The sequence below is a fragment of the Pempheris klunzingeri genome, chromosome 20 (genome assembly GCF_042242105.1).
Source record: "Pempheris klunzingeri isolate RE-2024b chromosome 20, fPemKlu1.hap1, whole genome shotgun sequence".
NCBI lineage: Eukaryota > Metazoa > Chordata > Actinopteri > Acropomatiformes > Pempheridae > Pempheris > Pempheris klunzingeri.
In genome coordinates, this window is record NC_092031.1 from 9,128,711 (window position 1) to 9,156,061 (window position 27,351).

Sequence of the window (27,351 nt, forward strand, 5' to 3'; positions counted from 1 at the left end):
TGGTGAGCCTGGTTTGTACACTGATTCTAAAGCATTAAAGTAGGTATTCCCTGCTAGAGTTTTTCTGCTTTCTTAAAAAATGGTTTTCAGTACTCATTGACAAATTGACTACCTGTAGCTGTTGGTTGAGTTGAAATTCATGGTCCCCTGATGGTGCCAGTGGAAATAATGATGTTTAAACCAAACAGGAAAACATTTCAGACGTTGTCGAGTAACATCAACTCACAACATGTGTACAAAACTTACAAAAATCCCACTCCAGCTACACAAATTGTCTGGTATAGATCATCATGCACTGTCAGCACTGTAAGCATTTAAATGTAAATAGATAACAAGAATTGATTCCTCATTATTTTTATTTGGATAGAAGAAAATGTTTAACAAGCTAACAAAATACCCTTTGTCCTTTTCCATAGAACTGCATATATATAAATATATATTCCATAAGTTTAGTCATAAGTATATCTGTTAATACGGGGTGCATTAATTGAATGTCAACAAAATGAAATAAAACCATAATGGTGGATTCCAACCACCGTTATGGTTTTATTTCATTTTGTTGACATATCATTTGAAAGAGCCCCTAAGATTGAACTCAAGGCCATCAGTCAACAGATCAGATCTTTTCTTGCCTTGCTAGTCAGACATGAATTTTTAGCTATAGAGAAGAAACCAAAATCACTGGTTTTCTAGGTATCTAAGGAACACTATCAATTGATATGTGTGCGCATGATGCTCAAGCCCCAGCTAACACCTTGATACTCATAAACATCCACTTTGAAAAAATGATCAAGTTGCTTACTTAATTATTTATGAAACACATCTTTTCTTGATATGCTGTGTGAACCCCATGCTTTCAGTGGGCAGCCTTGTCAATTGTTGATAGCTGTGAGTAAGCCAACGGAGAGCGCAGAAACTCATACATCATGAATACTGTTTTGGTCTAATGTGGATAAACAAGAAGCAGAAAACAAATTTGATGCTTTTATGTATAATAATAATAACATTTCACACCTCTAAAATGATGTTAATTGTGTATACGTGTATGACAGTATTTAATCTGAAAAGTCTTTAATAATAATAATGATAGTAATGATAATAATACGTTGTTATTATAATTATCATCACCTTACATTTTATTTGTTGTATTGCGATTCAAAACTTATTAGGTAATTGTTGATTTCGGCTTAAATTTCTCCTCCATTTGGAAGCTATCACCTGGACAGGATTTTCTTTTAACTGGAAGCCTTCAAATACATTTTTTTTTGTGTTTTAATTCACTCCACCTCCCTGCCTTAACTTTTCTCTGTGCGCAGCAGAAGGCTGTGCTGTGAAATGGTACGAGGACGCAACAAACCTCAAAGTCGTTCTTGTTTTTATGTCCAAGATGAGGGAGCAGCACCTCTTATATTGTCAGCCTCAACATGCATATGCTTGATATTCCATCAGCATATAACAACATTGTCATCCATGAAGGTTATTGCCTGGCTGTATTATGTTGTCGCTGTGGATGTGGTCTGTCTGTTTGGGTGACGGTGTTGATGTGTTTCTTTGAAATGGGTCCCAGCCCTCTCAATCAATTTTTTTTTGTGTTTGTTTCTCTGACTTTATTTTTTTTTTTCTCCATTTGTTGCAGAGAGCGCATCTGTTGGACAACACAGAGAAACTGGAAAGGTCATCACGGAGACTGGAGGCCGGCTACCAGATAGCAGTAGAAACTGGTACATATTCTGTTTTGGATTGGGTTTGGAAGGAGCGGGGTGGTGTTGGGCGGGGGTTCAAGATAGTGGTGAGGATGAGTGAGCGACAGCAAATTGTCTTGCTCATATGCGAGGTGGGTGGATATGTGTGTTTGTGTGTGTTTGGGGGGTGGAGGGAAAGGGGGGGTCGGAAAAGAAAAAAAAAAACCTCTTTCCTTGACGCCTGATGACATTTTCGGGAGCACATCAAAGCTGAGCCAGGGAGGGAGAGAGAGGTGTACAGGCGACAGATCGGGTGCCGCTTCTCCTTGCTCTGCTCCCGAAGAAAATTCGTGCATCGCTATGGCTGTGTGCGTTGTGTGTGTGTGTGTGTGTTGGGTGGGTGGTGGTGTGTTTTTTTTTACACGAACAGACAGGGGGTCTATGAAAATAAACAACGTCAGCGTTCCTCCTGAAGTTCTTAATTCAGGAGTGCAGAAGGAAGAAAAAAAACATAATATCACTTTCTAAATAAACCATCCAAAAAAAACACACAAACTCCTTTTTTTCCTCATTATCAAGGATGGTTTTTATCTTAAAATAGGAAAAAAGCTCATTGGGATCTTAAATAGATTTAACCAGTTAGCATTTTTTTTTTCTTCCTGTCTTCCTTCCTGACAGTCACCACATTATTGAGGCAGAGTGTATTCCTCAGAGATGTATCAAAGCTCATTCTTGAAGTATCAACCAGCTTTCTGTGGCTTCCGTTGTAGTTTTGAAAAAGTTTGTCAATTTACACTATAATCGTGGGGTGGCTGGCGTGTGCGACACCGACAGATTTAATAATTCAAGTCAAGGAAGGTTCGCATGCAGACCACCAGCTTTTGATGTTCTCTGTAACTTGCATTCACAAATTCATAAATACAATCCACATTCTCTGCTTAAAAATGTTGATTCAAATGCCTCAAATGATCCTACCGTTATCCGAGTTTCTCGACTGTGTCAAATTCTGCGACAGCCGACAGGTTTTTAATTCTCCCCAGTCATACCATGCACTAGAGTGGCTCGTTTTTTGATGTTTTCCCTCACAGCTTGGTTGGTGTTAAAGAAGTGGGCCATGGCTTAACAGTGTTCAGTACCTACTGGGCCCGACGGCTTCTCCTGCCGTAGTCGGCCACATGCCCCTTGACCTTGTGTCACTGGTGGCCGTCTTATCCACTGTGTGTGCGGCTAGCTAAGAACAATGCTCGTTTATCCTGCCTTGGTCCCACACACTTGGCTTGGTCCACACCAGCTGGGGTTGTATTTGTGGTTTGGTGGGGAAGCTTCGCCCTGCGTCTTTAATCCATGACCCCTTCCTTTACACCACTGTCGATACCAACCCTCCGCTCAGATGCACAACCTGAAATGGCAGTGTCTCTGGGTCAAACAGGGAGTACATCTGCACAAAGAACATAGATACACAGGGAATATGGACTCCTCCACCAGACTAATTACTATTTATGCCAAGCTCTCAAATTTCACAAACACACTGGGCACAAACATTAGGTAGCCATATTTATCCAGTGGTTTTTAAGGTTTGACAGGGTTCACCATCTGATCCACTGTAGTCTTTAATTTAGTGTTGTTCATCCATATCAAACTATATATTCATCTTTGTGGTTCCACAATGGCCGTCACAACACTTACCAGACATCTTCATAAAATCCTGCACTGTTTAGATCATAGTCCTGCCATAGTTCTTAGAGTATTCAGACACATTGCACTATGGACTGGGACTTGTCTTTTTGTTAACACTAAACTGTGTATTTTTATAGTCCAACAAAAGCACCATTTATTGTAGTTCCTTCTTTCACACCAATAAACACAAAAGAATGAAATAGAAATGCAGGAAGTGCACTTTATTCATGCACATTATGAAAATGGCATTGGCAATTGTTGAGGAATAAGCTTTGAGTTTTAAAACACGAAGGTGTGACACCCATAGACGTTAAACAAGAATAATTAGAGCGTTAAGTGTTTCTCCAATCAGACACTCTCTAGTCATACTGTAAATACTTTTCTTGCCACAAACCTCAACTCTCCTCAGACATCTAAGCAGCATTTTCTATGAAGAGCAGTTTAGCGTTGTTATTTTGCAGTAATTCAAAGTTGCATTCTCCATCGACAATGACACAGTAGCCCTTAAGAACTGTAATTGACCAATGGGGGAAGTGGAGCTAAAAGACATTTTATTTCAAAGAGATGGATCCTGAACAAAGAAATGGCGTAGAAACTCAGCTTTGCCCCCTTTTCTCTTCAGCGTCGACAATATATCTCTTAATGACCAGGAACAAAAAAGCCAGGATGCTTCTAGGTCACATTTAAGGGAAAAAGAGGACTCTTAGTTCTAAGAAAAAGTGAATCTTCACACAGTACCATTTTATCAGATTTTAGCATTTTTTTTCTTCCATTCTCAATGTCTCCAGTGTATTTAGGGAAAACAAAGGCTTGCCAAAAGCAGTGAGAGCCCTCAGAGGGATATAGAGGAGAGTCTTTGGACATGCAGAGCTATTTACCACACGCACCCTCAAGAACCAGGGTCCTCTGTTTGTCTCATAAATAAAGTATAGAACTTCATTAGTGAAGAGCATCGACTTAAAAGCCCAGGCATTGCAACAAGCAGACACGGGGGCTAGCCCAGTTAAAGTGGGCCCTAAATAAAGAGGGAGGGCATGCAGTTAGCCAATTTAAAGACATTTGAGTCAGGGGCATTTGAAATGCCCAAATGTGGAGGCTTGACTGATGTTAAATCAAAGACATGCCAGATTTTAGTCCTTCCCTCCACAGTTGAAAAGATTTTGAATGATTTATGATTGCTTGTTTAGAAATAAATAGCATGTCAGATACCACATCTAAGTTGCAATGATTAGCTATTCCACCTTTTTGATTATTATTCAATGAGGGGAAGAGAGTTGAGTCATGGTGATCGACAGTTCGTACAAGACATGGTTAGAAAAATTGTTTACTGACTACTCTAATGATGAAATGCTTTAAATTGAGTTGGCTTTGTTGTGTCAACATAGAATAGCCTTTGCTGATGCTACTGTAAATGTGCAGTCGTTTTAGGACATTTAAAATAACTGTAAACTTAAAGGTAAAATTTTAACTTGAATTATGGGTCATTGTAGCAGCAATAGTTTTATGGTTGCTTGAAGCCTCTGTAGTTTGCTAGTAGAGACATGACTTGTGCAGTTTTAATCCAATTCAAATTTTTTGGATTGAATTTTAACATGAAATGTAAAGGCTTTGAATTTCTTACCATCATTCACGAATGAAGGCAATATTTAAAAACTGTACAATTCAATAAAGCAACCAGCAAATGTGGAATGAATTTACTTTGAAAATTCATTCCCCTTTATACTTGTTCAGTTGACACAAATAACTTAGCAATGCCAGCAAAATGAGCTGCCTGAAACAAAGACAGAGACAGACAAAAGAGTCGCTACTCTGCATTTTAAAGGTGGCCAGCAAGAGGCTGAGAACACTTCTTAGGCAAGTGTTCTTGGTGTTTAGGGGCCTGTAATCAATCCTGCGAAATGAAAACAGCTCATTAGGGATTGATTTCAGTCCCGTTTAGATAAGCAGAGATGGCTGGGGCCGGCCCCCAGGGGCCCCAGCCTAGCCCAAAGTTCACACCATGCCAGGTAGAGAGCAGCACCGCAGGCTATCAACTTTATTAGGATGGAGATAAGCTGATTAGACAATGTCAATCAAAGGTGCCAGTGACTCAATCATGATCCAGGGGACTTTTCTTTCCGTCTCTCCCATTTTCTCTCTCTTCCCACTCTCACAATCTCCCTCTCTTTTTTGTGATAAATCATTGAAGCGACCAACAAAGTGGCAGCCATCGCTGGGCTAAGCTAAGCAGCCCTGCAGTTGTCACCAAGGCAGACGCGTGGGGACCCTGTGATGATGTGACGACTATATTAAAGAGTACATCAATTTGTTTTAGAGCAGTTTGATTTTCAACTGCAGTGGTATTAAAAGAGAGGGGGTAAAAGGAGGGAGGGCGAGCGTGTCGGCGTCATCGAACATGATTCCAGTGGCAGAGCAAGGGGTGCTGGGACAGCGAGAAATAAATAGATAAATGACAGAGTGACGAGAAATAAATAAATATGTTTTTGTAAACATAAAAAAAAAATCTTCATGGCTCCCTTTTGAAGCAGAGTGTGGCTTTGAGTCTTGCTGAGAGTCCATGGGCGCTAGAGTGGCCCAGTAACACAGCACACGTTTGTCCCGACTCTCTATCTCTCCCCCTCCATCTTCGTCTCTTTCTGTTTCTCTCCCACTCGCTTTATTTCTCCCTGTTCCCTCTAAAGATCAGACTCGATCATTCTTTTGGTGCTCGGCCACCAAAGTGGTGCTCGCTCCTCAAATCCATAAGCAAACACTTAGCAAATGACATAATCAGTTACATTCATGAAGCTCAAGTGGTGTTTCTTTTTTTTTTTTACCAGATGCTATTATTAGCTTGTCATTTCTTTCATATTTAACAATATTTGGTTAATTTAGAGCAATATAAAAACATTTTTTGAATCATGTTAATGAAAGACATTACTGCAAATTCCTACAAATTAAAAAGTGAAAAATTAAATGTTTTTTAGAAACTGTCAGAAAAGGCATGAATGTAGTCACCTTAACTAATTTAAGCAGTATTTAGTTATTATTGTTTATTTCAGTATTTTTAAACAGATTGATTTTAAATGAACTTTATATTATTAATTTAAAATTTTGTGTGACCTGCTAATACACCACAACTTGATATTTGCTGTGAGTGATTCTGTTATACTCACTACATGAATGATTTGTAGAATTATATACAGTATATATGCAATCTAAATCTTTTTCTTATTCACATGTAGCCAAATCTTTTGTTACTTTTATTTTTAGTTTATTCTCTCTGTTCTACAGTGTAGTTTGAATATTTTAAGCATCTCCTTTTCTTTTCTCTTTTAAAAAAGACAGTTTGCTAAAGTGGATTTCCTTTAGGTATAGCATAATAAATGACATTATTATAGGCTGATACAATCAGCATGTTGTATTGTGTTCAAAAAGAATATGAAGTTATTTGATAATTGTTTGATTACTGGAGCTGAAAGCTAGGACTTAAATATTTCACAGCTTGAGTTTTCAGCTAAGGAGAAAGCAGGCCTTTTTTGAAAAAAAAAAAAAAAAACATTGTAAAGGAAAAGTGTGTTTTACTATAGCTATTTGAAAAGAAAATAATTATTGAAAACCCTCACAAAATTTCGCTTGAAACCATATTTCCTAAATATATATGCTTCAACGCATAACATCTCGCTCTCAGAAAATCTAGCCATGGGTGAGCTGTTTATCGGTAAACCCCTGGTGGATGAAAGGCATAGCAATAATGATTTTTTCTCTCCTAATCGGACCTTGTCAGCAAGGCGTCTTATCGTGGAGAGGAAAATGACACCGATCCTATCGAAGAGCCTGGAGTCCGAGTCGGCGGCGTGTGTCCCCCCCAATCATGGCCGGCCGTGGCCCAGCCATATCTAGCGCCGCCACAAACGGCGAGCGACGCTTTTTTCATGTGGACTTCAAAAACGTTGCGAGTCATTAAAATTGCACCCGCGTTCGGCAGCGGGGATCAGCCGCTCTGGAGCGAAAATGGGATGTGGGAAGAGGAGACTCGCTAAATGTGTTAATTCCATCCTCACATGTTTAAGGCTTAATTTTAATCTGTTTGAGGGAGGGGGAGGGGTGGAGGGACGATTGGAAAGGGGGGCGGGAGGGGCAATGAGAAAGCCTCGCACTGCAATAAATCGCCATTATCTTTGACACCCTAGGACTCAGCTGTTCCAGGGATTTAGGGGTCCACTGGCAACAGTGTATATCGTAGGGCATGAAAACACTGTTTACGCTTGAACTGCGGTAGCTAAGGTGCAATCACCAGTTTCAGGCTGCACAGACAAAAGGCCTTACGTGCACAATGGCCAGCTAGCATACGTACCCTCAATGGAAGAGCTGAACCAACAGACTCGAGTATGTGTTTGTGTGTGTCCGCCTGGTTCCCTGTGTGTGGGCAGGCTGTGTTTCCCTCTGTATCGACAGGTGTTGTCGCAAATACCCAAATATTAGCTTAATTTGAGCTACAAAGATAGCAAGAAGTGGCACGTTTGTGTACAATTAAATGAACCTCACAGCAAAGGGAGTTGCCTATCAAGATTTCCTGACTGAAGTCTTCAGTCTTCAGTTGAGTCCACCATCTACTACAGCAACTATTAGCATCCTCGTGTCCCTCTGGTAGGTCTGCATTAGTTAGCTAGCATTAATAAAATTATGGGAAAATTTAATAATTAGACCCTTAGTCAGTTATTAGCTTCAACAAGGCTCTCAACATAATGAGACTCTTGGAAGTAATGATCTGACTAGAGAGCTCATTGGAGCTGTCAGGCTTAGTAAAACTTGAGGCAACATTGCTAGGAAAAATGTTGGTTTTCCATTTTGAAATGATCGCATATGTACATTATTACGTTGTTAAACTAAACTTTGTAAGCTTGATTTTAAATTCAAGAAAAAACTTTGTTCTGTTTTAATCAAACAGTCAAATATTTAAATGGGTTTAAAGCGTCATCCATATGTTTCCGCACATTTAAAACTACTGCTTTATGTCATTGCGATTGTACTAAAAACTTCCCGAAATTGACCAGATAACAGTGCAGTACAAGACAGTACAAGTAGTGAGCCAACGACATTAGAATTTTTAACTGAACACGTGTGACCCAACGACTTGATCGACATTTCTCAATAGCAGATCATGACGATGTGACGTCCCCAATGTAACGATGTCCACTACACTACACATCAACATAGTAACAAAGTACTGAATAAAAAAAATATTGCTGATTTCAGCTTTGAATGATGCTCAGTGTCACTTAGTAATAACCCTGAAAATTAAGTCATTTTGTCACAGTTTGGAAATTGGTCTGAATTCTCGATCAAACCTCATCCAGATCATTTATTGATATAATCTAATCCTTATCTCAAGATATGAAACACCCTCCAATAGCTAGATAGTGGTACGCCACTAAATCTTAAAAGACACCTTCGTCCCAACCTTAAATCAGATTTTTTTTTTCTATTTTTAGGTTACAATAACTAAAAAGATACCCCCTGCCATCTTGCATGCAGAAGAAAAAAGTGTAGCATTGACCTCTGGCTGACACAGAGAAGCTGAGGGAGGGAGGGGGGGGGGGTAAAGAAAAAGAAAGCAGCAGAAAGCGCGACAGAGTGGAGAGAGCTAAGACAACAACTGTGAAGAGCCGCATAGGGTTAAAGAAAAACTGTTTCAGAAGGAAATGGGAGACAAAAGCGAGGACTTGGAGCCCCCATGGGCGCTTTAAAGAGCCGCTACATCTGAGGCGTTGAAATATTAAAAACAGAAAGGGAGGACCAAAAAAATAAATAAAAAATTGAAATAGAGAAATAAAGTAAAGGAGCGGCAGTGAGAGAGAATTGTGCCACCTTGTCACCCGAGGACGTATATCAAAAATATTAATTCAGTGATGAGAATGACGCACTGGATGACAAGAGGATTGATGTCAGTTAAAACCCTAAAAGGACTAAAAAATGAAGAGACTTTTATCAGAGCGAGTGCGGATAGGCTGCTGTAAAGGAACAAGAGACAGAGATGTTGGGAGGGAGATGACCGTATTCAAAACAACCAGTTAAAATGTTTTTTTTTGTTTGTTTTTTTACATTTTTCATTTGTTTACAATAAAAAATCTCCTCCCCAACATATGTTCTTATTTACAATGTAGTAAAGTGACAACCAAATAATTTAAAAAGAGGCGAGAGGCAAGCCACTACAAAAGACTTGAGTAATGACAACTACCATTAGCAGTGTGTGCTCACAGTGAGTCTTCTGTCAAGCTGGCCGACATAAATTAGCAATTTTTTAATACAGATCCAACAGAGCTTTAAGGGTTGTAATTGTAAAGGAGAAAGTAGTGCTATTACTGCTTCTTTGCTTTGCTCATAGTTTTGTAAAATGGCAATCTTAGGTGTAAAATAAAATCTGTGTATTTTAGCCACGTACCTGTGATACATCACGGCGATAACCTTTTGCACATATGCTTTAAATAGATCCTACAACAGCAACAGCGTTTATTGAATGTAATAAATTACTTAATTTTGTTTGTTCTCAAGTGAAATGATATTTATAACAGATAGCACATTCTGATGAAGGGAAAACTGACAGAAGTGAGGAACCAATATGTAATTCATCGATGACTGTCAGCCAGTATGAACTTTTATCAGATTAAGAATACTTACCTCATACTGACACAAGAATGAACTTCAGTTTTCAAACATTAAATCTTTCAAAAAAAAATAAAAATAAAGATCTTAATCACATTCCCAGTGCAGGTGAAACTGCGTGTCAGATTTAGCAGTAGTAAGCAGACAGTCAAAGGCAAAGTTAGTAATAGTAGCTTGCTACCCAGCTGACTGCTGATGCCATTTTAATGTAAGTAATCTGCTGTGCTTCACCTACTCTAGATAGCTACATAAAAGTTAGAGTTTGCAAAATGTATATTTAGGCCTATGTCTTACTGTCACAGTAAAATAAGCTATTCAATACATGGAAATAAGTAAGAAATAATAAACTTAGTTCACCAAAACATAGGATAAATGAGGTTTTTAAATCAGTCATCTTCTCTTGCCATTGCCCTTACTCTAAATTAACAATTTTTAATATTCTTCTTTTTCAGTTTTCACTAATTGGTCACTTTTAACAGTAAATATAACTTTAAATTTACATACAGCACACATGTATTTTTTTTTTACCCAAGATTTGATTTTATGTTTATTTTACTGTTTGCGATGCTTAACATGCATTTTTTTTTTAACTCAAGATTTGTTTTTATGTTTATTTTGTCCCCTCAAAAAAATAATCAGTGACTTTTGCATTTACATTAGTTATCATACACAGAAACAGAATTCATTGCAATGCCAGTGTTAACACAGTACATTTATTTTATTTAGGATTCTCATAATCCCATCATTCACATACTGGTATTTGAAATGCAGACTGGGGAGTTATGAATGATAAAATAATTCATTGTTAAATGAAATGAAATGAAAAATTGACGTGACGCATTTTGTTTGTTACATTGTAGATAAAAGTTTTACACCTGTGGAAACATAGCTGAGTAATAGATAGCAATAACAAGAGTGACATTACATCTGTTAATGTGTTTTGATATAAGTGCGAATATATTTTAGGTCATAAGATTACCGGTTTCGAGTAATCTAGAGCATTTTGATGCTTATTCTATTATTATTACTTTTAAAGAAGTTATTTGTAGATATTTTGAAAGCAACTTTATCAGCTGAGGACTGCATCCAAAGGTCTGTGAAGGAACAACCAAACAACGACGACTCCTTTTTACCTTAAGATGGTGTAGCTGGTGCTTTGTTGCCGGAGTCATTTAGTGAATGCACCGTGTGTCACTTCTCGTATATTCACACAGATGTTTTTCAGTTGCACAGATAGGGACCCTGTAGCCTTACGCCTGCAAACTGCTATGTGGAACCTTTTGTGTTACAATAAGCAAGATTCATGCTTTCGATTCGTTAGATTTAGATTACTTGGTCTAAACCTAAAAAAAAGAGTACAACTGCTCATGAACCCTGCAACAGTAAGTGTTGGCTCTAGCCTTGAGAAAAATATTTGATCCTGTGTTAGAAAACCATATCGAGCTAAATGCCGTCATTAGCTCTTTATTAATCTGCATCTTCTGTAGAAGTTCTCTGAGCCTCCCACCCTGCAAGACACACAATTATACTGTACAAACACAGTGAAGCACATTAGCCATCTCCGTCTGTCCTTGCTCCTCTTTTCCTCAATGGTGGCCCCAAGGAGCACAACCCCCCTCCCCTGTCAAAGGAGCTTCCTCCTTGGCTGTCCTGTGCCCATCAGACAGGGTGCCCGCCCGTTTAAGACACCCAGGGAACATGAAACAGAGTCGGGCCGAGATGTCAGCTGGTTGCCCCATCTGCCAGTCAGTGGGATGGTAAAGCTTTTTTCCTGGGGGGTAACCTTAGGAGTGCTCTGTGTGCTGCTCAAGCGTGTTTGTGCACATGCATGTGTGCGTGTTGCTTTGGGACAGGAGACCCTGCATCACAGTTTTGAGGAAAGCTAGCCACAAACAACATGCTGACATTCTCCTTTTAATTTATATGTGCACATACGATTGTCACATTTTGACCAAAATTTGAGTTTGGATTCTCTGTCGTCAGATCAGGGCAAAATAACTGCTGTGTCTGCGATAACAAATTTTGAAGGGCAGAGATTTCAAGGGAATAAAATGTTTAGGTCTCAAAGAATTGTCCTCGGCTGGTTTGAAGTTAATTGGTCTCATTTCAGATCTGCTCACTTCTTATGGGTACCACAGTTGGTAGAGCACTCATCAGAATTTTAAATTGCCTGGAACATGTCTCTATCCTTTTCCTGTTCCCCTGTTAAATAACATAACCTTGACAGTACAAACAGTTTGACTCCCATATAAATGAACCAAGGCACCGAGTGGATGGAGGCTGGCCGGCTGGTTGAAATGCAGCACAAATTCACTCATGCATTCTATCGTTCGGTAGATAGGCCGCGCCCTTGAGCTGCTTTAGGAGGGAGGCACCGCTTGTTCTCGCTCGGCAAGAAGGTGCTGAAAGGGGGCCTCTGTGCACGCACGAATGCACGTACATAATCCTTTGGACGGGTCTATGTGAGCCCAAGAGTTCCTAAAAAGAAAATGCACGCAGACAGCATGAACTTATTTATTTACCACTGAGTTATGCTTTTGTAGTTGTTCCTGTCAAGGATATCAGCACAAGTTAATATGTGTGCCTTTGTGTGTGTGTGTGTGTGTGTGTGTGTGTGTGTGTGTGTGTGTTTGTGTCTGTATGTATGTGTGCCTTCTAGTAACATGTGCATGTTGCACATGCTTTGCACCTCAGTAGTTTCAGACTCAGATAAAATGTGATTTATAACAACAAAGTCATCCCTTTCCTGTGCTGTAATCATTTTTAGTCAACTTTGACTGTTGACTGCCATGTAGAAAGCTTCCCTTAAGTGGTCTACATAGTCCCCATGCTCACATCAGTCAGTCTCACCACATGATGTATGTACTGTAGTGCTAGTCCTGAAGGGCTGATGTATGCACAGCTCTGCACCGGCAAGTCCTCTCTGAGCACATCTATGATCTTGGGTTACTCAATCATCAATCAAGGCCAACTGCGGCGTACTGTACTGTCGCCCATCTTTTAAAGCTCAGTTGTGAAGGACTGGCTAAGATGGCCTAAGGGACACTTTCCTTGGTCTGGCCCATCTCAGGTTTGATGTGAATATGGGCGTAGTTATGACTACATACAGAACAGAGTCGACTCATTGATGTAGACTTTTTGAGAGTGTTTGGTGAGGGCCACCTGATAGTAGGGATGTCATTTTTAAAAAATTTCGTGGATTTTTTTTTCAGTATTTCTTCAGTAATTTGTTGGATGTTTTCCTGCTGTAATTTTCAATCTTCAACTGCATAATCCAGGAATGGCAAATAAACAAGAAGAGGAAGTAAAAAACATTATTTCAGAGAGTAGAAACTTTTGTTTTTATACCCAATAGTTTATATGTATTATTTCCTTGCTACGTAGTGAATTACCCAACTAAGCATTTATTTGAAATAGCGTTTGTTAAAAGTATGACAAATTCCACTCTTTGTTACCTCATACCAGTGTGTATTTTGAATAATTTTTCATTATCATAAGAAAATGTAATTTCTGCTACAGGGAAGGTCTGTCTGAGAAATATACATGCAAAATCTTTTGCTGATGATGCACTGTTCCGAATGTTCTCACCAAATTTACCTCATCCAGACTGAGGCTTACCTGAAAAATGCGAAGCCTAAATTTCAGACGATATGGACGGAGGAAGCAGACAAAGAAGGCAGTGCAAGAAATCAGTTCTAGAGAATCAAAAAGAAATATACAGTACATTCACTTTTCATTCACAAAGCTACTCAGAATTCATTATATTATCCAGAATGGACATTCAGAACTATACGATATTGCAGTGATAGAGTTGCATGCCAATTTTCATGTGTGCTTGAAGTGAGGTATTGTACTATTTTAATGAGCTGTTTAGACTAGTGGCCGGTTGCATTTGGGCTGTAACAACCAGCTCAATGAATAATTGTTATTGCCTCTTAAAGGCCAGATGTATGGAATTCATGCAAATTTAGAGCAAAGGGAAAGTGTGTGTGTGTGTGTGTTTGAGTGAGGGTGTCCAAGAATAATTGTATTCCAGATGTCCTTCTTTCATGTAAAACACACACACACACACACTAAAAGGACAGAACAGATGAGGGTGATGATGATTAAGATCATAAGCATATGGAGATAGTGTGTTGATTTAGTGTTTGTGTGTGTACGTCTATGTGTGGCTGTGACTTTTTTTTTTTTTTTGAACGTTTCTGCTCCCTCAGTCTTCTGTGACAGGTTCACCCATCTCTCCTGGGGAGGCCTTCACTCCCAATTTAGACACAAGCGTTGTCAAGTGACAGCAATGGCTTCGGCACCCTACCTTTGCAATATGACTACAGTTAACTTAACAAGTCTCGATGTGTGAGCTCCATCTTTGATGTAATTGATTTAAGTGGTTTGAGCATATTTCTTGTGGAGAAGTTGAAATTTTGGTATATCTGTCAAGATGATCTTCAGAGGGATGCAGGTCATTTCTGTCACATTTTAAACTAAAAAAAAAAAGTTGCTATCTTTTATCATATTTCACATAATCTGCACTGTATTGTTTTTGTGCTTGAATGTCCTCCATAAAAAGAGCTTCCTCTACCGCTGTATGTCAGCTACAGTGTAGCCCTTCAGAAAACTCACAGTCATCAGGGTGGGCACGTGTTACCGCAGTGTACTCGGGTCTCTAAACAGTAGCAGAGGACAGTAGCACAATCCATCTGCCCAGGCCTGCTTGTTGTACAGTGATCATAAATGTCAACAGCAGAACAGAAATCAAAGAGCCCTCTGATACAAAACTGTTAGGAAGGTGGTCACTGTACAAGCAAATCTTGCATTTCAATATGTTTAATGTCTGCGTTGGACCTTCCGTGGGCTGGGCTTTAGTGTAAATGTGGACATTTTTTAGTTGGGCTTTTTTCTTGATGAGATTCAAGTACAGTGTATCTATTGTTTGCTCTTGTCTTTGATGTTTTTACTGCCTCTGCAACACCTTAAGCTTGGATGTTGCATCTGTTTTGTAAAAAAAAAAAAAAAAGTGAGGAACCACTTTACTGCAGTGAAATGAACACATCAGTGCAATACACAAAAACAAAACAAGTGCATTAAAGTGACTTATAATGTTAAAAACTAACAACATTCAGATAATAATATAGCTAGAAAATTTGCCATTGGATGGCTTTGTAAGTATTTTTAAATGAATCGATAGAATTCATTTATGTTTGATTAAACGTAAGTTAACTTGATACATCCTAAACTCTCCGATGGCCTTTTCATCTCCTGCAAAACAGATATTGTCAGCCATGCTCAGGACGCCTTTTAAAAATGATCAAATTTCAGTAAACTGCACATGCACAAGTGTCTTTCAGTGTGTACATGTCATCACGTGTGTGCGTGCGTGTTTGTGGGGGGTGAAGTTGTTTTGAGTGACAAGGGCATTTGTCTTGAGCCACCTGGATTTATTTGGGCCAAACAAGAGAGGCCCATGTCTGTCTGGGCAGTGGGGCCTCAGAGCCACGAACAGAAGGTGCCTCCTCACAACTCACACCTGAGCTCCTCCCAGCCTGGGACCAACCCCTCTCTCTCTCTCTCACACACACACACACACTCTCTCTCTCTCTTCCTCTCTCCATCCATACAGCCTCTTCTCCCTCTTTCTTTCTCTACCCTCGGTATCCTCGCTGCTTCTCTCCCAGGCCATGGCCTGGCCTACTTTTACCTCTCCCACTCTGGACCCTTTGATGTCGACTATATTGGCCTTTTCCACAGATCATGTGTATGTTTGGAAATGGCCCCTTTGCTCAATCCTCAGTCTGTTTATGAATATACATTTCACAAACAGGATATGTAGTTAATGGTCTACAAAGAGAAGCATTCTCTCTCATGTATTAGCTGTGCTTATCACAGTAAATGATGCTAAGGTTCGCAGTGAAAACCGCTCTTCCGTTTACTTGATTCCCCTTTCTTTTTCACTCACTGCTGAGTTTGTTTCCCTTTGTTGTTGTTGTTTTTTTTTTCATACGAATCTCCCAACTCAGTTCCTAGAAAAGAGACTTAATTCAGGGAGGAAATGTGTGTTTGCTTGTCTGTTAGCATCTTTTTCATTTAGTATTGAAGTGACAGGGTGTGAAGCTGGGTAGGCGTGTGCATCTCAGAAGTCAAAAGCACAAACACTAACAAGACACCAAGTTGGCTGCTTTATTTTTGAAGGTAAAATCAACTCAAAATCAACTGGATTCATATTTCTCTGGTCAGTTTGGCGCTGTATGAGAGGATTTTAGCCCATGATGTAAATGTATCATAGCAGATTTCAGAGAATCCTAGAGATAAGACTTTGGCTTTAGCTACAGAGAAGCACTCAGTCCACATTGGTTCAGATGGAAGGACTTGAGCTTTGATCCAAACAGAAAAATAGACAATACTTTATTTCTTGATAGTGAAATTCAGTCTTGAACTGTGAAGTTACCGCCAATATTACTGGAATCTTTGGTATTCTTTGTCTTTTTTAAGGTTTTTATTACAAATACAGTATGTTATGAATTGAAAAGGTTGTAACAACATACAAATATTTGCTAGAAGAATACATTTATTGATAGTGTTAGACTGAAGTTTTAGGTGAAGTGTTGATGAAAATGAAGTCCACCCTCAATATTTAGCTACGGCAGCACCTCCCCATCTTAGCAACTTGCAATACTGCATTTGTCGCTCAACACAGTTCCTGACATATTTACTGGCTTTTTATTTTTGGTCATCTTTTGCAACCACAGCTGTGCAACATCATCATCATATTGCGAGGAGAGCACGCCCTGGATGAAGTCACCTCAAGTTTCCTACACTCAGTTCTATTAGTTTGTATTATGGCAGTTTCTTGTCAGCCCCTCTTTGTATAGTTTCTTTGCGTGTAAGCAGATTTATAAAACTGCCATTAAGGGACACAAGTGGTAACCTGTGTCATCAGGTTTTGGATTCCCATGCCAGGCACTTTAAGTATGTGCAAAAAGCCTCAAATTCATATTCAAATGCAGAATTGACAATTGAGTAAACTAAACCTAACTGTAATATTTCATACAAAGGTCCAGCACCATTATCATTTAAACACTAAAATAGTTTTTCAAATTGATCATGACATTGGAGTGCCTGCATTTTGATCATTTATCAGCTCTAGTTGTAAAAGACAATTGGTAATAAAATACCTTTGAAGTTGTCAACCCTTTATTTTGAGCACTTTGCCTTTTGGGAAAAGGACAGCACACACAAGCATTGACTCTATAAGGTAAATCACTGTAATGCAGAGTATACCAAGGTGGTATACTCTGCATTACAGTGATTTACCTTCCTCTAATCAGTGTGTTGGTTTCTTCTCCTCTGAACAAGCACTTGTTGACCTACTGGAAAGTTAAGACTGGCTTGGTGTTGTCAATGGTCAACACTAACACCTAATTGATCCAAACTGGTCTTAATAGGTGTAGCAGGATATGACCCACCATTGTTACTGGTGGCATGGGCATCCTGGTAATTAATGGGACACAGTGGATGTCTCAGATTTAATGGTTTCTATAGAAAGTTCCCCCCTCACACCCCATCACACTGCAGCATTGTGGTAATTCAGCCATCAGTCTCCTTGGGCTTTATAGAGTTATAGAGACTGAAACCTGTTAAATGTTAAAATTGATCTGATAGTATTGGTAAAGCCCCTTTTATGTAGAACTTAAAGGTCATCATTCAGTTATTTCTCACCTTCCTTATTAATGCATATCTGTACAGACCCACACACTGTATGTTCTTAAACGTCAGGTGCAGTTCCAATACAGGTTATAAGTGTATGTGTCTGCTGATATGTGTGTTGAAGAGACTCTATCAGACTAATAGTGTTTCAGTCCATTCTTCAAGATGTCTAAGACTGTAATTAGTGGATTGCTTTGAGTGAGGCCAGCTCAGGGCGAAGGGAGGGACTTTGGGGAGTGTAGGAAGCAACAACATTGGGGAGGCTAGAGAAGAAAAGGGCGACTCATTTTATAGTCCTGATGGAGGTTATATTTTCTGTGACAACTGGACCAGAGTAATCAAAATGTGTTAATAATCCCTTCAAAGGGCCTGGCGGCACATCAGTGAGAAGCCTCAGTGAACGCCAATCTCCCGCTAGACCCTGGTTCTGGCTGCCCCACCCTCATTGACCCACCGTCACTCTCTCTTTCTCCCTGTCCTGCTCTGTCTTCATGTCTTTTGTCCTTGATCTTATCTGTCATGTTCAACCAATGTTTCAATTGACTGTCTAGACAAACTTGCTCCGAAGTGAAACTGAATCTCCTTATTTCCAAATCACACAAATAACAAAGCCTACGTGTTACAAAACTCAAATTTTTGTCAGGTTGCAGTTATTGCAGTAGAGCCTGGGCCCCAGAAGGGGGCATTGGTCTGAGTTTTATAGTCAGATTAGGCACCCTGCTGCTTGAGTCTAAGCTCCTGGGACGATTCCAGGTCAGACTATATAGGTCCCAATAAGTTCTATCTTTTGTTTGAGGATTAACACAAAGGTCAAAGTTCACAAAGATGGCCAGATGGGGTCTCAAGTGCTAAACATCCATACCTTCCGTTCCTAAAAGGAGGTTGAGCATAGGGATCAATGGACTCAATCGATGGGCATAGTGGTGGAGGTAATGCTGGCCAAAAGTTTGACTGCATGCATATTGATCAGAGTGAGGCTAAGAAGCTGTAAGGCTATTGATTTTATTTTGGATTTGCGCTGTTTTAGCTCATTTCATTCGTCTACATGTTTGGATGGAATACGCTCACTGGTTTAGACGCACACACGCAATGCCAGTGTGAAATCTTAATCTGTTAATTACATTATAGATCTAGCATTTGAAAATGTCAGTGTTACATACTGTATGCATGGGGAGAGTGCCCCAACCGGTAGTGCATGTTGATGTCCTCTGACATGAAAAAGTATTGTGATAATCATCAATTCACCTGCATTGACTTTCAGTCTACAGTTCGTTCTTTACATATTACTTTATATATTTTAAGCTGAGACTGTTACAGTGCCGTTGCATGCAACCCTTCACGGTCATCATTTAAGGCACTTTTAGACCAGGAAGTGGCCTGCTATGTGTGCCAAGGCTTTATCACCCAGCCCAGCAGCAAAGCTACCACTTAGCACTTATTGGAACAACAAGAGCCTGCATCTTGCCTTGGTTATTGTCACTTACTTAACCATCATTATAGGTTGGTAGAGAAGACGGATGTCTCAAGCACAGATTGTCACAAAGTGTCATCCATCACACACATAATTACATATACATTAACATACAAGTGTACACACTCAATCATAGATGAGATATAAACACAGCACACTAAACAAACACACTTTTTTACATTCATACATGTTACATACATACATGTTAACTTTTCTGTAAATTAAGTCTTTGCCAATTAGAGAAACTCATTTAGTAGTCTAGTCTGAAGCTGCGTGTCAGGATCAGTTTGAGGCATTTAAAAATGCATGGGGTGCAGGTGAGGTGCCTGAGCCCCAGTGTGACCTGGGAGCAGTTTGAGTGGCGTCTCAGGAGAGGCTGTGTCCAGTGTAGGGCACGAGAAGGGACCGCGCTTATAATAGAGCCACAGCATCAAAGGCTCTAGACTACTGATGGCTGACATGGCATACATCATGAAACGTGTGTGTGTGTGTGTGTGTTTTCCAGTGTGTGTGTGTCAAGTTTTTTTTGTCTGTGCACTTTATTTCTATGCAAGTTTACATTGTGGTGTCACATGTATGTGTGCCCAGTTATGTGTACCTATGAGGAGTTGTGTGTGAGTAACACTTTTGTTTTTGGCACGTAAGCAGGATATACAGTATATATAGTATTACAGTGTGTGTATGTGTGTACATGAATGTTCACAATAGGGCCCTCACTAGGTGGTGTGGCTCCCTGGGAAGGCTAGTGTAGCTGCAAGCGCTAGAGGACTCATTGACTTTCTAATGATTAGCGGTCAGGCCCCCAGCCCATGCTAGTATCAGGGGTTTGGCCTAGCCGCTGCTGCTAGCCTCTGGCCACCGCCGTGCACCACTATCGACTCACCCCCAGCCCCCTCTCTCTTTGGCCTGCTGGCGATGTGTCAAAACCCATTAGCACAGCGTTCCGCAACTATAGAGAGGGATCATTTTAGGTTTATCTTTCTTGCTCTCCTCTTACTTCTCCGCAGCCGTCTCCCCCTCTCATTTGTTCTCTTTCCGTCTCCTCATCCTCCTCCGCCCGGCTACAATGAAGAGAGAAACACAGAGAAAAAGGAGTAACCTTTGACAGGAGTTGTTCCAGTTGTGGTATGTATGGCTGCGTATTGATCTGCATTGGCTTTAGGAACTATAGAGAAGAGAGTCAGCGAGTTGCCGCTGCTTTTAAGTCCCACACATTTTTTTCTGGGGAAAGACAAGGAAGTTTTTAGATGCATGTTGACCTCCTTGGGTCCCATAAGCTATGGAGATTTGTTTAGAGAAAGGGGTGGGGAGTTGTAACGTGTACATGTGTTAGAAAAAAGTTCAAGAGTCTATGTTCCCATACGTAATCTTCTATCATTAATTTCCGCTCTGTGTGTGTGTGTTTTTGTGTATGTGTTTGACAGAAAGAGAGACAGTGTGTTTTTGTGCACCATTGTATTATTATGTATAATGTGTCGTTCGGCTCTTGTTGTTGAGTTTGACCTCTTGACACACTTGGTTGTTTCTTTCAAGTTATTGACCGACACAGCCAGTTTATCCAGATAACTATTTTAGAGAGTGGAACTTCTTTATTTTTAAAAAGCTAAGCCATGGTTTGAATTAGAATAGACCTGCACAGGCACACACACACAGGCACAGCTCAGCGAGACAGCATCCTTCTAACCCAGCACTTTTTTTTCTGATAAGCTCAATCTCCCAAGGGACAAGCGCCTGTCAAAGACTTTGTCCAAACAACAAGAAATCTGTGGAAAAAAACCCAAAAACCAAATACTTCTCCATCACTGTTCATCAATCCATCTAGTTGTGAGTTCATTATTTATTTATGGAACTTTAAAGCGCGTTATTTGAATAATGCGGGGTATGACGAAGGGGGAGCTGTACGAAAACAACAAAATGACAACCACACCAAAACCACCCGAGGGCACATGCCAACACATCGCATCAGTGTCATCCTTCCTCGCTTTGCCCCTGTGGGCTCACTGCTCAGCAGGTAGCCACGCACACACTCACGCACACACTCACGCACGCACGCACACACTCACACACACACTCACACACACACACACACACACACACACACACACTCACACACACACACACACACACACACACACACACACACACACACACACACAAACAATAGCACTTACTACATAATATTATAAAACATACGTAAATCTCATGAAAAAACACACAGTCAGTAGTTTTCTGATAGACAAATATAGACTACACAAACTTACTTTCACTCTTGCGCACACACACACACACACACACGTATATGTACCACGCCCTCGGGCCCTGGAGACGGCAGTAGTGGCATCAGCGGTCTGATAGATGGATCCTGTCTCCTTGTGATCTCCACTTGTCAGACAAGCGTCACACAAAGCCCAAACACAAATCAAAAACACAGGTATGGGGCACATGTCAGTTTGATAGGACCTCGCGGATGCCTCCCCATCCATCAGCATCTAAGATGCTCATCCATTGACTTGGAATGAGGGTGTTACGGTGGGGCTGTCAGAGTGTTTGGGCTATTGATGTATCTGGTTTGCAGACTAATGGGTTTTACACTTGTGTTTGGTTTGTGCTGTTAGGGCTGTTATGTTTTGAGCTTTGTTGTCAGTGAGAAACACAAACAGGCCATTAATAGTAGTTTTGGAATGGCCAGAGTTCTGTACTATTTGTCTCAATGTTCACTGTAGGAGAAGAGTAACACAAACATAGTTGATCTTCTTTGGATCAGCACACAAAAGCAGACTTATTGGACTAAGTGGCAGAGATGGTCGTAGTGGCTAAGAAACCAGCCATCACCCTCCGCTACAGTCAAACATGCACGCTCACTGTTATGCACATAAATTCTTACTCATGCATGATCCTACAATAACTTTTCCTTCCGGTCGTGGCGCTGTCCCGCACACCTTGCAACTGCTGTTAGCTTAACACCTGAATGTCACAAGCGAACCACAAAGGCAGCCAACTTGTCCAACGACACAACACAGTACCTTGCTGTCCCTTACTTGCCAGACAGGAACAGCCCAAACCAGACCACAACAAAAACGAGGGAGAACCCACCTTTTGTTTACTATTCTCAAAAGGTGGATCACGGGCTGGGCCTGGTAAGGGATTGTGACAGAGGTGATGTCTAAATTAATCATTCATGCTCTTTCACATGGGCTACAGTAACAGCCCTGAAATATTAATGACAGCTGCAGAATAAATTTGATTCCCTTTTCTCTCTGATTATAATCCACAGGCGCGCTCACACACACATGTTTATTTATGCCCCAGAGATGAGGTATGGGGTCACTATCAGGAGTTTGTCTGCGCTCATAGACTCACACTCACACAGACACACAAACACACACACACACTCTCCCTCTTGCCACTTGCACTTGTGTACCACCTCATTGTTTTGGAATATGTACATATTTTTCACGTGTGGTGGGCGAGTGGGCTATACATTATACATTATATGCTTGTTCCGTCTAGGTATGATATACTGTATGAATACTGTGCAGCTGGCAGCCAGTGTTTTTTGTTTGTTATTTTAATTAGGTGGGGGGCTTTTTTTGTACTTCTTTGGAGAGCATGACCCGAGTGGAGAAAAGAGGGTGTAGGAAGTGTTGCTGTGTTCCCACTGTCTTGAGGTAATCTGACTTGCAAACTGAGACACACCTCTTTTCAGGTCATGTTACTTTTGGATTTAGTAACCACCATTTTGGTCCTTTTGGAATATTGTCAGTTTCAAAGTGGTAAAACAACTTTTAACAAATGCTTCGGGCAATTTAAGCTGTTTTGTCCAGTGATAAACATGATATAATATTCGCTGTATGGGACATATTCTTAGAAATAAGTATGCTACAAGTTGTTAGCTAAAGGTCAGCAATCAAATGCCCCACTCCTTGGCTGTGGCCACCTGGCAACTTTGTAGCAGAGTGAAGGTTGTCTGGTTGTCTGTCATAAAATGTATTTGGATTTTGTTTTTCCCCATCTCAGACATAGTTGCTGTAAGCCTAACTCTCAGCAACATAACCTGGGCTTGGTGCACAGATAACTATCAGCTGTTTATGTCTCAACATGTCACTGGAGATCTCTGTCTTTCTCTGTCACCTCCCTGTATCCCTCCTTCCTTCTGTTCACACCTTGCTTCCTCCTCTGTAATGAGGAATACAGAACAAGCCAACAGGATAGAAACCCAAGCTATTTCTGAAAAAAAAAAAAAAAAAGCTTACACAGAAATCCAAGTTTCTCACTGTATTTGGCAAGAATAATAAAAGACTGCAGCCCAACAAAAAATCATTCTAGACATTAAAATCTTTCTAACTAAATTGGTGCTTGTTGGGGGGTGAAAATGTCTCAGAAAAGGTTTTGTTGAATGGCAGTTGTGCAGTCCTTTAGTTTACTGGTTGGTCTTGCAGTAATTTTTTCTTATCACTGACTTTGTAGAAGCATTTATGTAAAACGTTTCCTTGTTGGTTTGCTTTTATCCCTGTTGTTTGTCTCCTTCAGCCCTTGTTTGGACAATTAAACAAGAGATGGGCCTAATTGCCCATCATTCAGTTGTCGTCTCCTCTCAGGAGACAAAACTTGTCTGTCTACACAAGTTTGCTCATTTAAATTCATCATGGTGAGCGAATGCTGTTGTCAGGCCTGTCTTCTCACATGCTGTTCATGTATCAAAGATTATTTTGCTTCTATTTAGAGTTAAAAAAAAATAAAGGAGGAGTTTTAGGACAAAATCTAATTTTATGTATTTGGCATCAGTCCCTGTGGGTTAATTTTTTCATTTCTGTCTTTTGTTAGAGCCCCCAGAGGTTTCTAACCCACTGCAGGTGCTTCTCTTTATGACACCATATGGACATTGATTTTTAGCTTGCAAGACTGTCAGGTAATTTCAGGCTAATCTATTTTAATAAACTCTGGCAATGATGTTTGTATTACGTTATGTCATGCCCCGTGGAGTTATGCTCAGTCATGTGTTTACGTGTATATTAAGGCGACGTACAACTAAGATGTGGTATGTCATATAATCTGTTTCTCCTGTCTGTTTTGGTTGTGTTTAGACTCGTCTGGCTCTGCCACAGTGTGCATGCCACTCTGACATGACAGCGGCCACAAAGTCATGCTCTGTTTGAGGTAGAAAATATCAGTCAAGAGATGTTTTCTTTCCTTTGTCTGTGCAAGCAGGCATGCACACAATCTCACATGCCTGGTGAAGCTTATGCGAGTATTCTGTACATGAATATTTGTGCGTTGATGTGTGTATTCGTATATTTGTGTTTGTGTGATCCTAATGATGCCTTCCTCCTCTATTCTATTGGGCTGTCAGCGCGGTGCTGGTGACTGTCACACACACCGGCCCCCCTCTAAATCTTGCCGAGATAGGTCATTTTTCAGTGTCAGGACAGACGATTCACGTTGGCACCAGATAGTTCCGGGACACGTTGGACTCATTATTCTCTGTTTGCATATGTCTGCTTCATACAGAAATACAAGTCGACGTGTACAGAAGGCTTGAGCTGAAAACCTGCAGCACTTCTCAGTGCTTTGTTACCATTAGCCTAATCAAGCTGCATTGCTGTGCATCTTAGGTGCAATACAAATGTGAAAGAACTATCCACACAAATCAAGAGCTGTATGTTGATTTTTTTTTTTCTGTTCTGCTGTTTTATGGAGACTAACTAACATGGAAATCTGACAGAAATTCAAAAACTTACACCCTGTAAACAAATACAACAGACTTAACAGTGTGAGAGACATTCTCTATACTTGGTAGGAAGGATGAGTGCATAGGGGGTCCCAGAAGAGAAAGCACATGCGGGACTGATCCCAGATTTCAGTGCAAGAACTTAGACATATATTTAATGCCAGTCTTCAACTTGTAATGTTCATTTTGTTTTCTTTGTGACTTCTTTACCCTTTTTCTTTTCTCCCTTCTTCTCATATTTTGTTTTTATGTAGGTTGGCTTATCTATTCCTAAAAAAAAGTCCCATTACTCTTTATCCATTTTTCTCTTTTAGCACCTCTCAGCCTTGCCAGCCTTTCTCACTCTTGCTCTCCTCCCTCCCTTTCGACAGCCTGGGTGACTGTGTGGGTAGACATGTGGCAATGTGGGGTAGTTGGGGGTCAAGGCCTGTGCCCCAGGAGTGTGGTATTTTAATCTGGGCTATTTGTAATGACAGGCCTCCTATGAGTGTAGAGGAGTGGCAGGTTGAGAGGCTCTGACAGGTTCTAATCGCTGTCAGGAAAAGTAGCTGAAGAATGTGCCAGCTACACCTCCCTCCCCTTCCTGTCCTCTTCCAGAGCTGCTGTTCTCCCCTGTCTCTCTGTCTGCTCCTTTTGACTTTTGCCTCTTAAAGGTGAGTAAAGGATCTCTGTCTCCTCCTATTTTGTTTTCTCTTCCCCTCTTTCTTTATTTTGGCTGGTATCCAGGAGCCACTACCTGCCAGTGTAATTCCTTCCTCTTTCTTCCCCCCTTTCTGTTCCCCTTCCATAGACCCCACCTCCTCTTTTCCACTGCTGTGGACAGTTGTCGACATTCCTTGGGCAAAGACTTGGCCCGTCGCTGTGTGTCCAATGGCCATTGGCAACTTGCCTGGTTTAGTGAAAGCAATTCGGACAATATATGATAAATGAGAGGATTCAAAATGTTGTATTGCCGTGAAAATAGGACTTTGATGAACTTTTAGAGAACTTCCATGACTTTCCTCTTGTAGTACGCAAATCATTTTCATGACATGAGACCCTGATGCATTCTGTTCTTAAACTATCATATGTCACATAAAGAAATGTACAATCATTTCTATCATGAGAGATATGAGAGATGAATGTTTAAATTTATCTCCGAGTTGTGTCAGAGGTTTTGATACGCCATGAGGTGACTCCTGTCATGTAGGCCAAGGGGTTTTCATCTTCATGGCCACCAGACAAGAATATGAAAATAATAAAAATACATTTCAGTTCAGTTTACAGTTTAAGTTCATTGTCATCAGCTGCTTTTGTGTGGTATGACCACAGTGACACAAGGCTGTAATGTCAATACATTTTAAGAAAAAAAAACATTTTTGTACCAAACAGCAGATACATATAAAGTATTCTACAACAGGTAGACACCTGTGCAATACAATGCAGCCATTACAGTTCTACAATAAATGTCACAGGTTTTGATCTTAGTGTTCACTTTTTTGTTCAGACTGTGCCAAAAGATTCATTCAACTATATTCAAACTAAGGCCATGGCAATCTCTGAGGGTGTAGAGGAACCAAACTCTACTTTCTTTTACCATTAATGGGAACTTAAGGTTGTACTCAGGATGACTGTCTTAAAAATATGTCTCATTTTGAGACATTTTTTGGCTGCAGTTAATAATAGGATTCCAGCAGCACTGTGTCTCGGTTGTGGATGACTCACAGCTGGAGTGTAGCCTAAATTCCACATTGTTTGGCTAAAGAGACAAAAGAGATCAGGTCATGAACATCAGACTCAGAAGAGAATATCTGAAAAAAAAAAAACCCATAAAAGTTGGTTAAGAAACAACTTCACACTAACTCTGTGAGGGTCTGTCCTCTGTGCTGCACTATTGTTATCATGTTCATGTTGTATTTGACCCATTTGACTCAAAACTCTCTTGAGCCGTTTTCAGCGAGAGTGCTACTGCAGACATTTCTTATTTTGAAGATCCCAAGTTTGCTTGTTACAGTGTTCCTAATGAAATTACATACAGTATATACACTGATACAATATAGATACAATACAATAAACACTCAAGGACTTAGCCACGAGCAAAAAAAAAGGCCAAAATACAAATATAAAAGTTCCTCAAAGAAAAACAAGATGGCCAATAGAACTTTTCAGGTTCAGCACAAAGTTGCTCCTCTGCCTCTCTTCTCCTTTGGCACAGACCAAGGGTGGCCAGGCTTTGCCCAGGTGCCGTCTGTGCCATTGGCGCTAAAGCGAGGAGAAGCTGGCACACTTTGGGCATGGCTGCGGCCCCTTCTTCCTCAAAGGCTTGCCTCGTCTCCCTTCTTTCCCCTCACAGTCCCTGCTGCTCCATAGCCCAGGGAGCTCATTAGGCCAGACTTCCTCTTCATTTAATCCATTTTTCATAGCCTAAAAAACAGCCCCTGATCTTAAAAATCCTGGCTAATTTAAGC

At 40.4% G+C, this 27,351-nt stretch overlaps 1 protein-coding gene across 2 annotated transcripts in view; it reads left to right on the forward strand.

Moving 5' to 3' along the window:
- vti1a (vesicle transport through interaction with t-SNAREs 1A) overlaps positions 1-27,351 on the forward strand; it is a 114,492-nt gene that overhangs the window by 32,937 nt on the left and 54,204 nt on the right. For both annotated transcript variants that reach the window (XM_070851614.1, XM_070851612.1), the window contains exon 5: positions 1,637-1,721. In XM_070851614.1, coding sequence (XP_070707715.1) covers positions 1,637-1,721 — 85 coding nt within the window. The remainder of the gene's footprint in view (positions 1-1,636; positions 1,722-27,351) is intronic.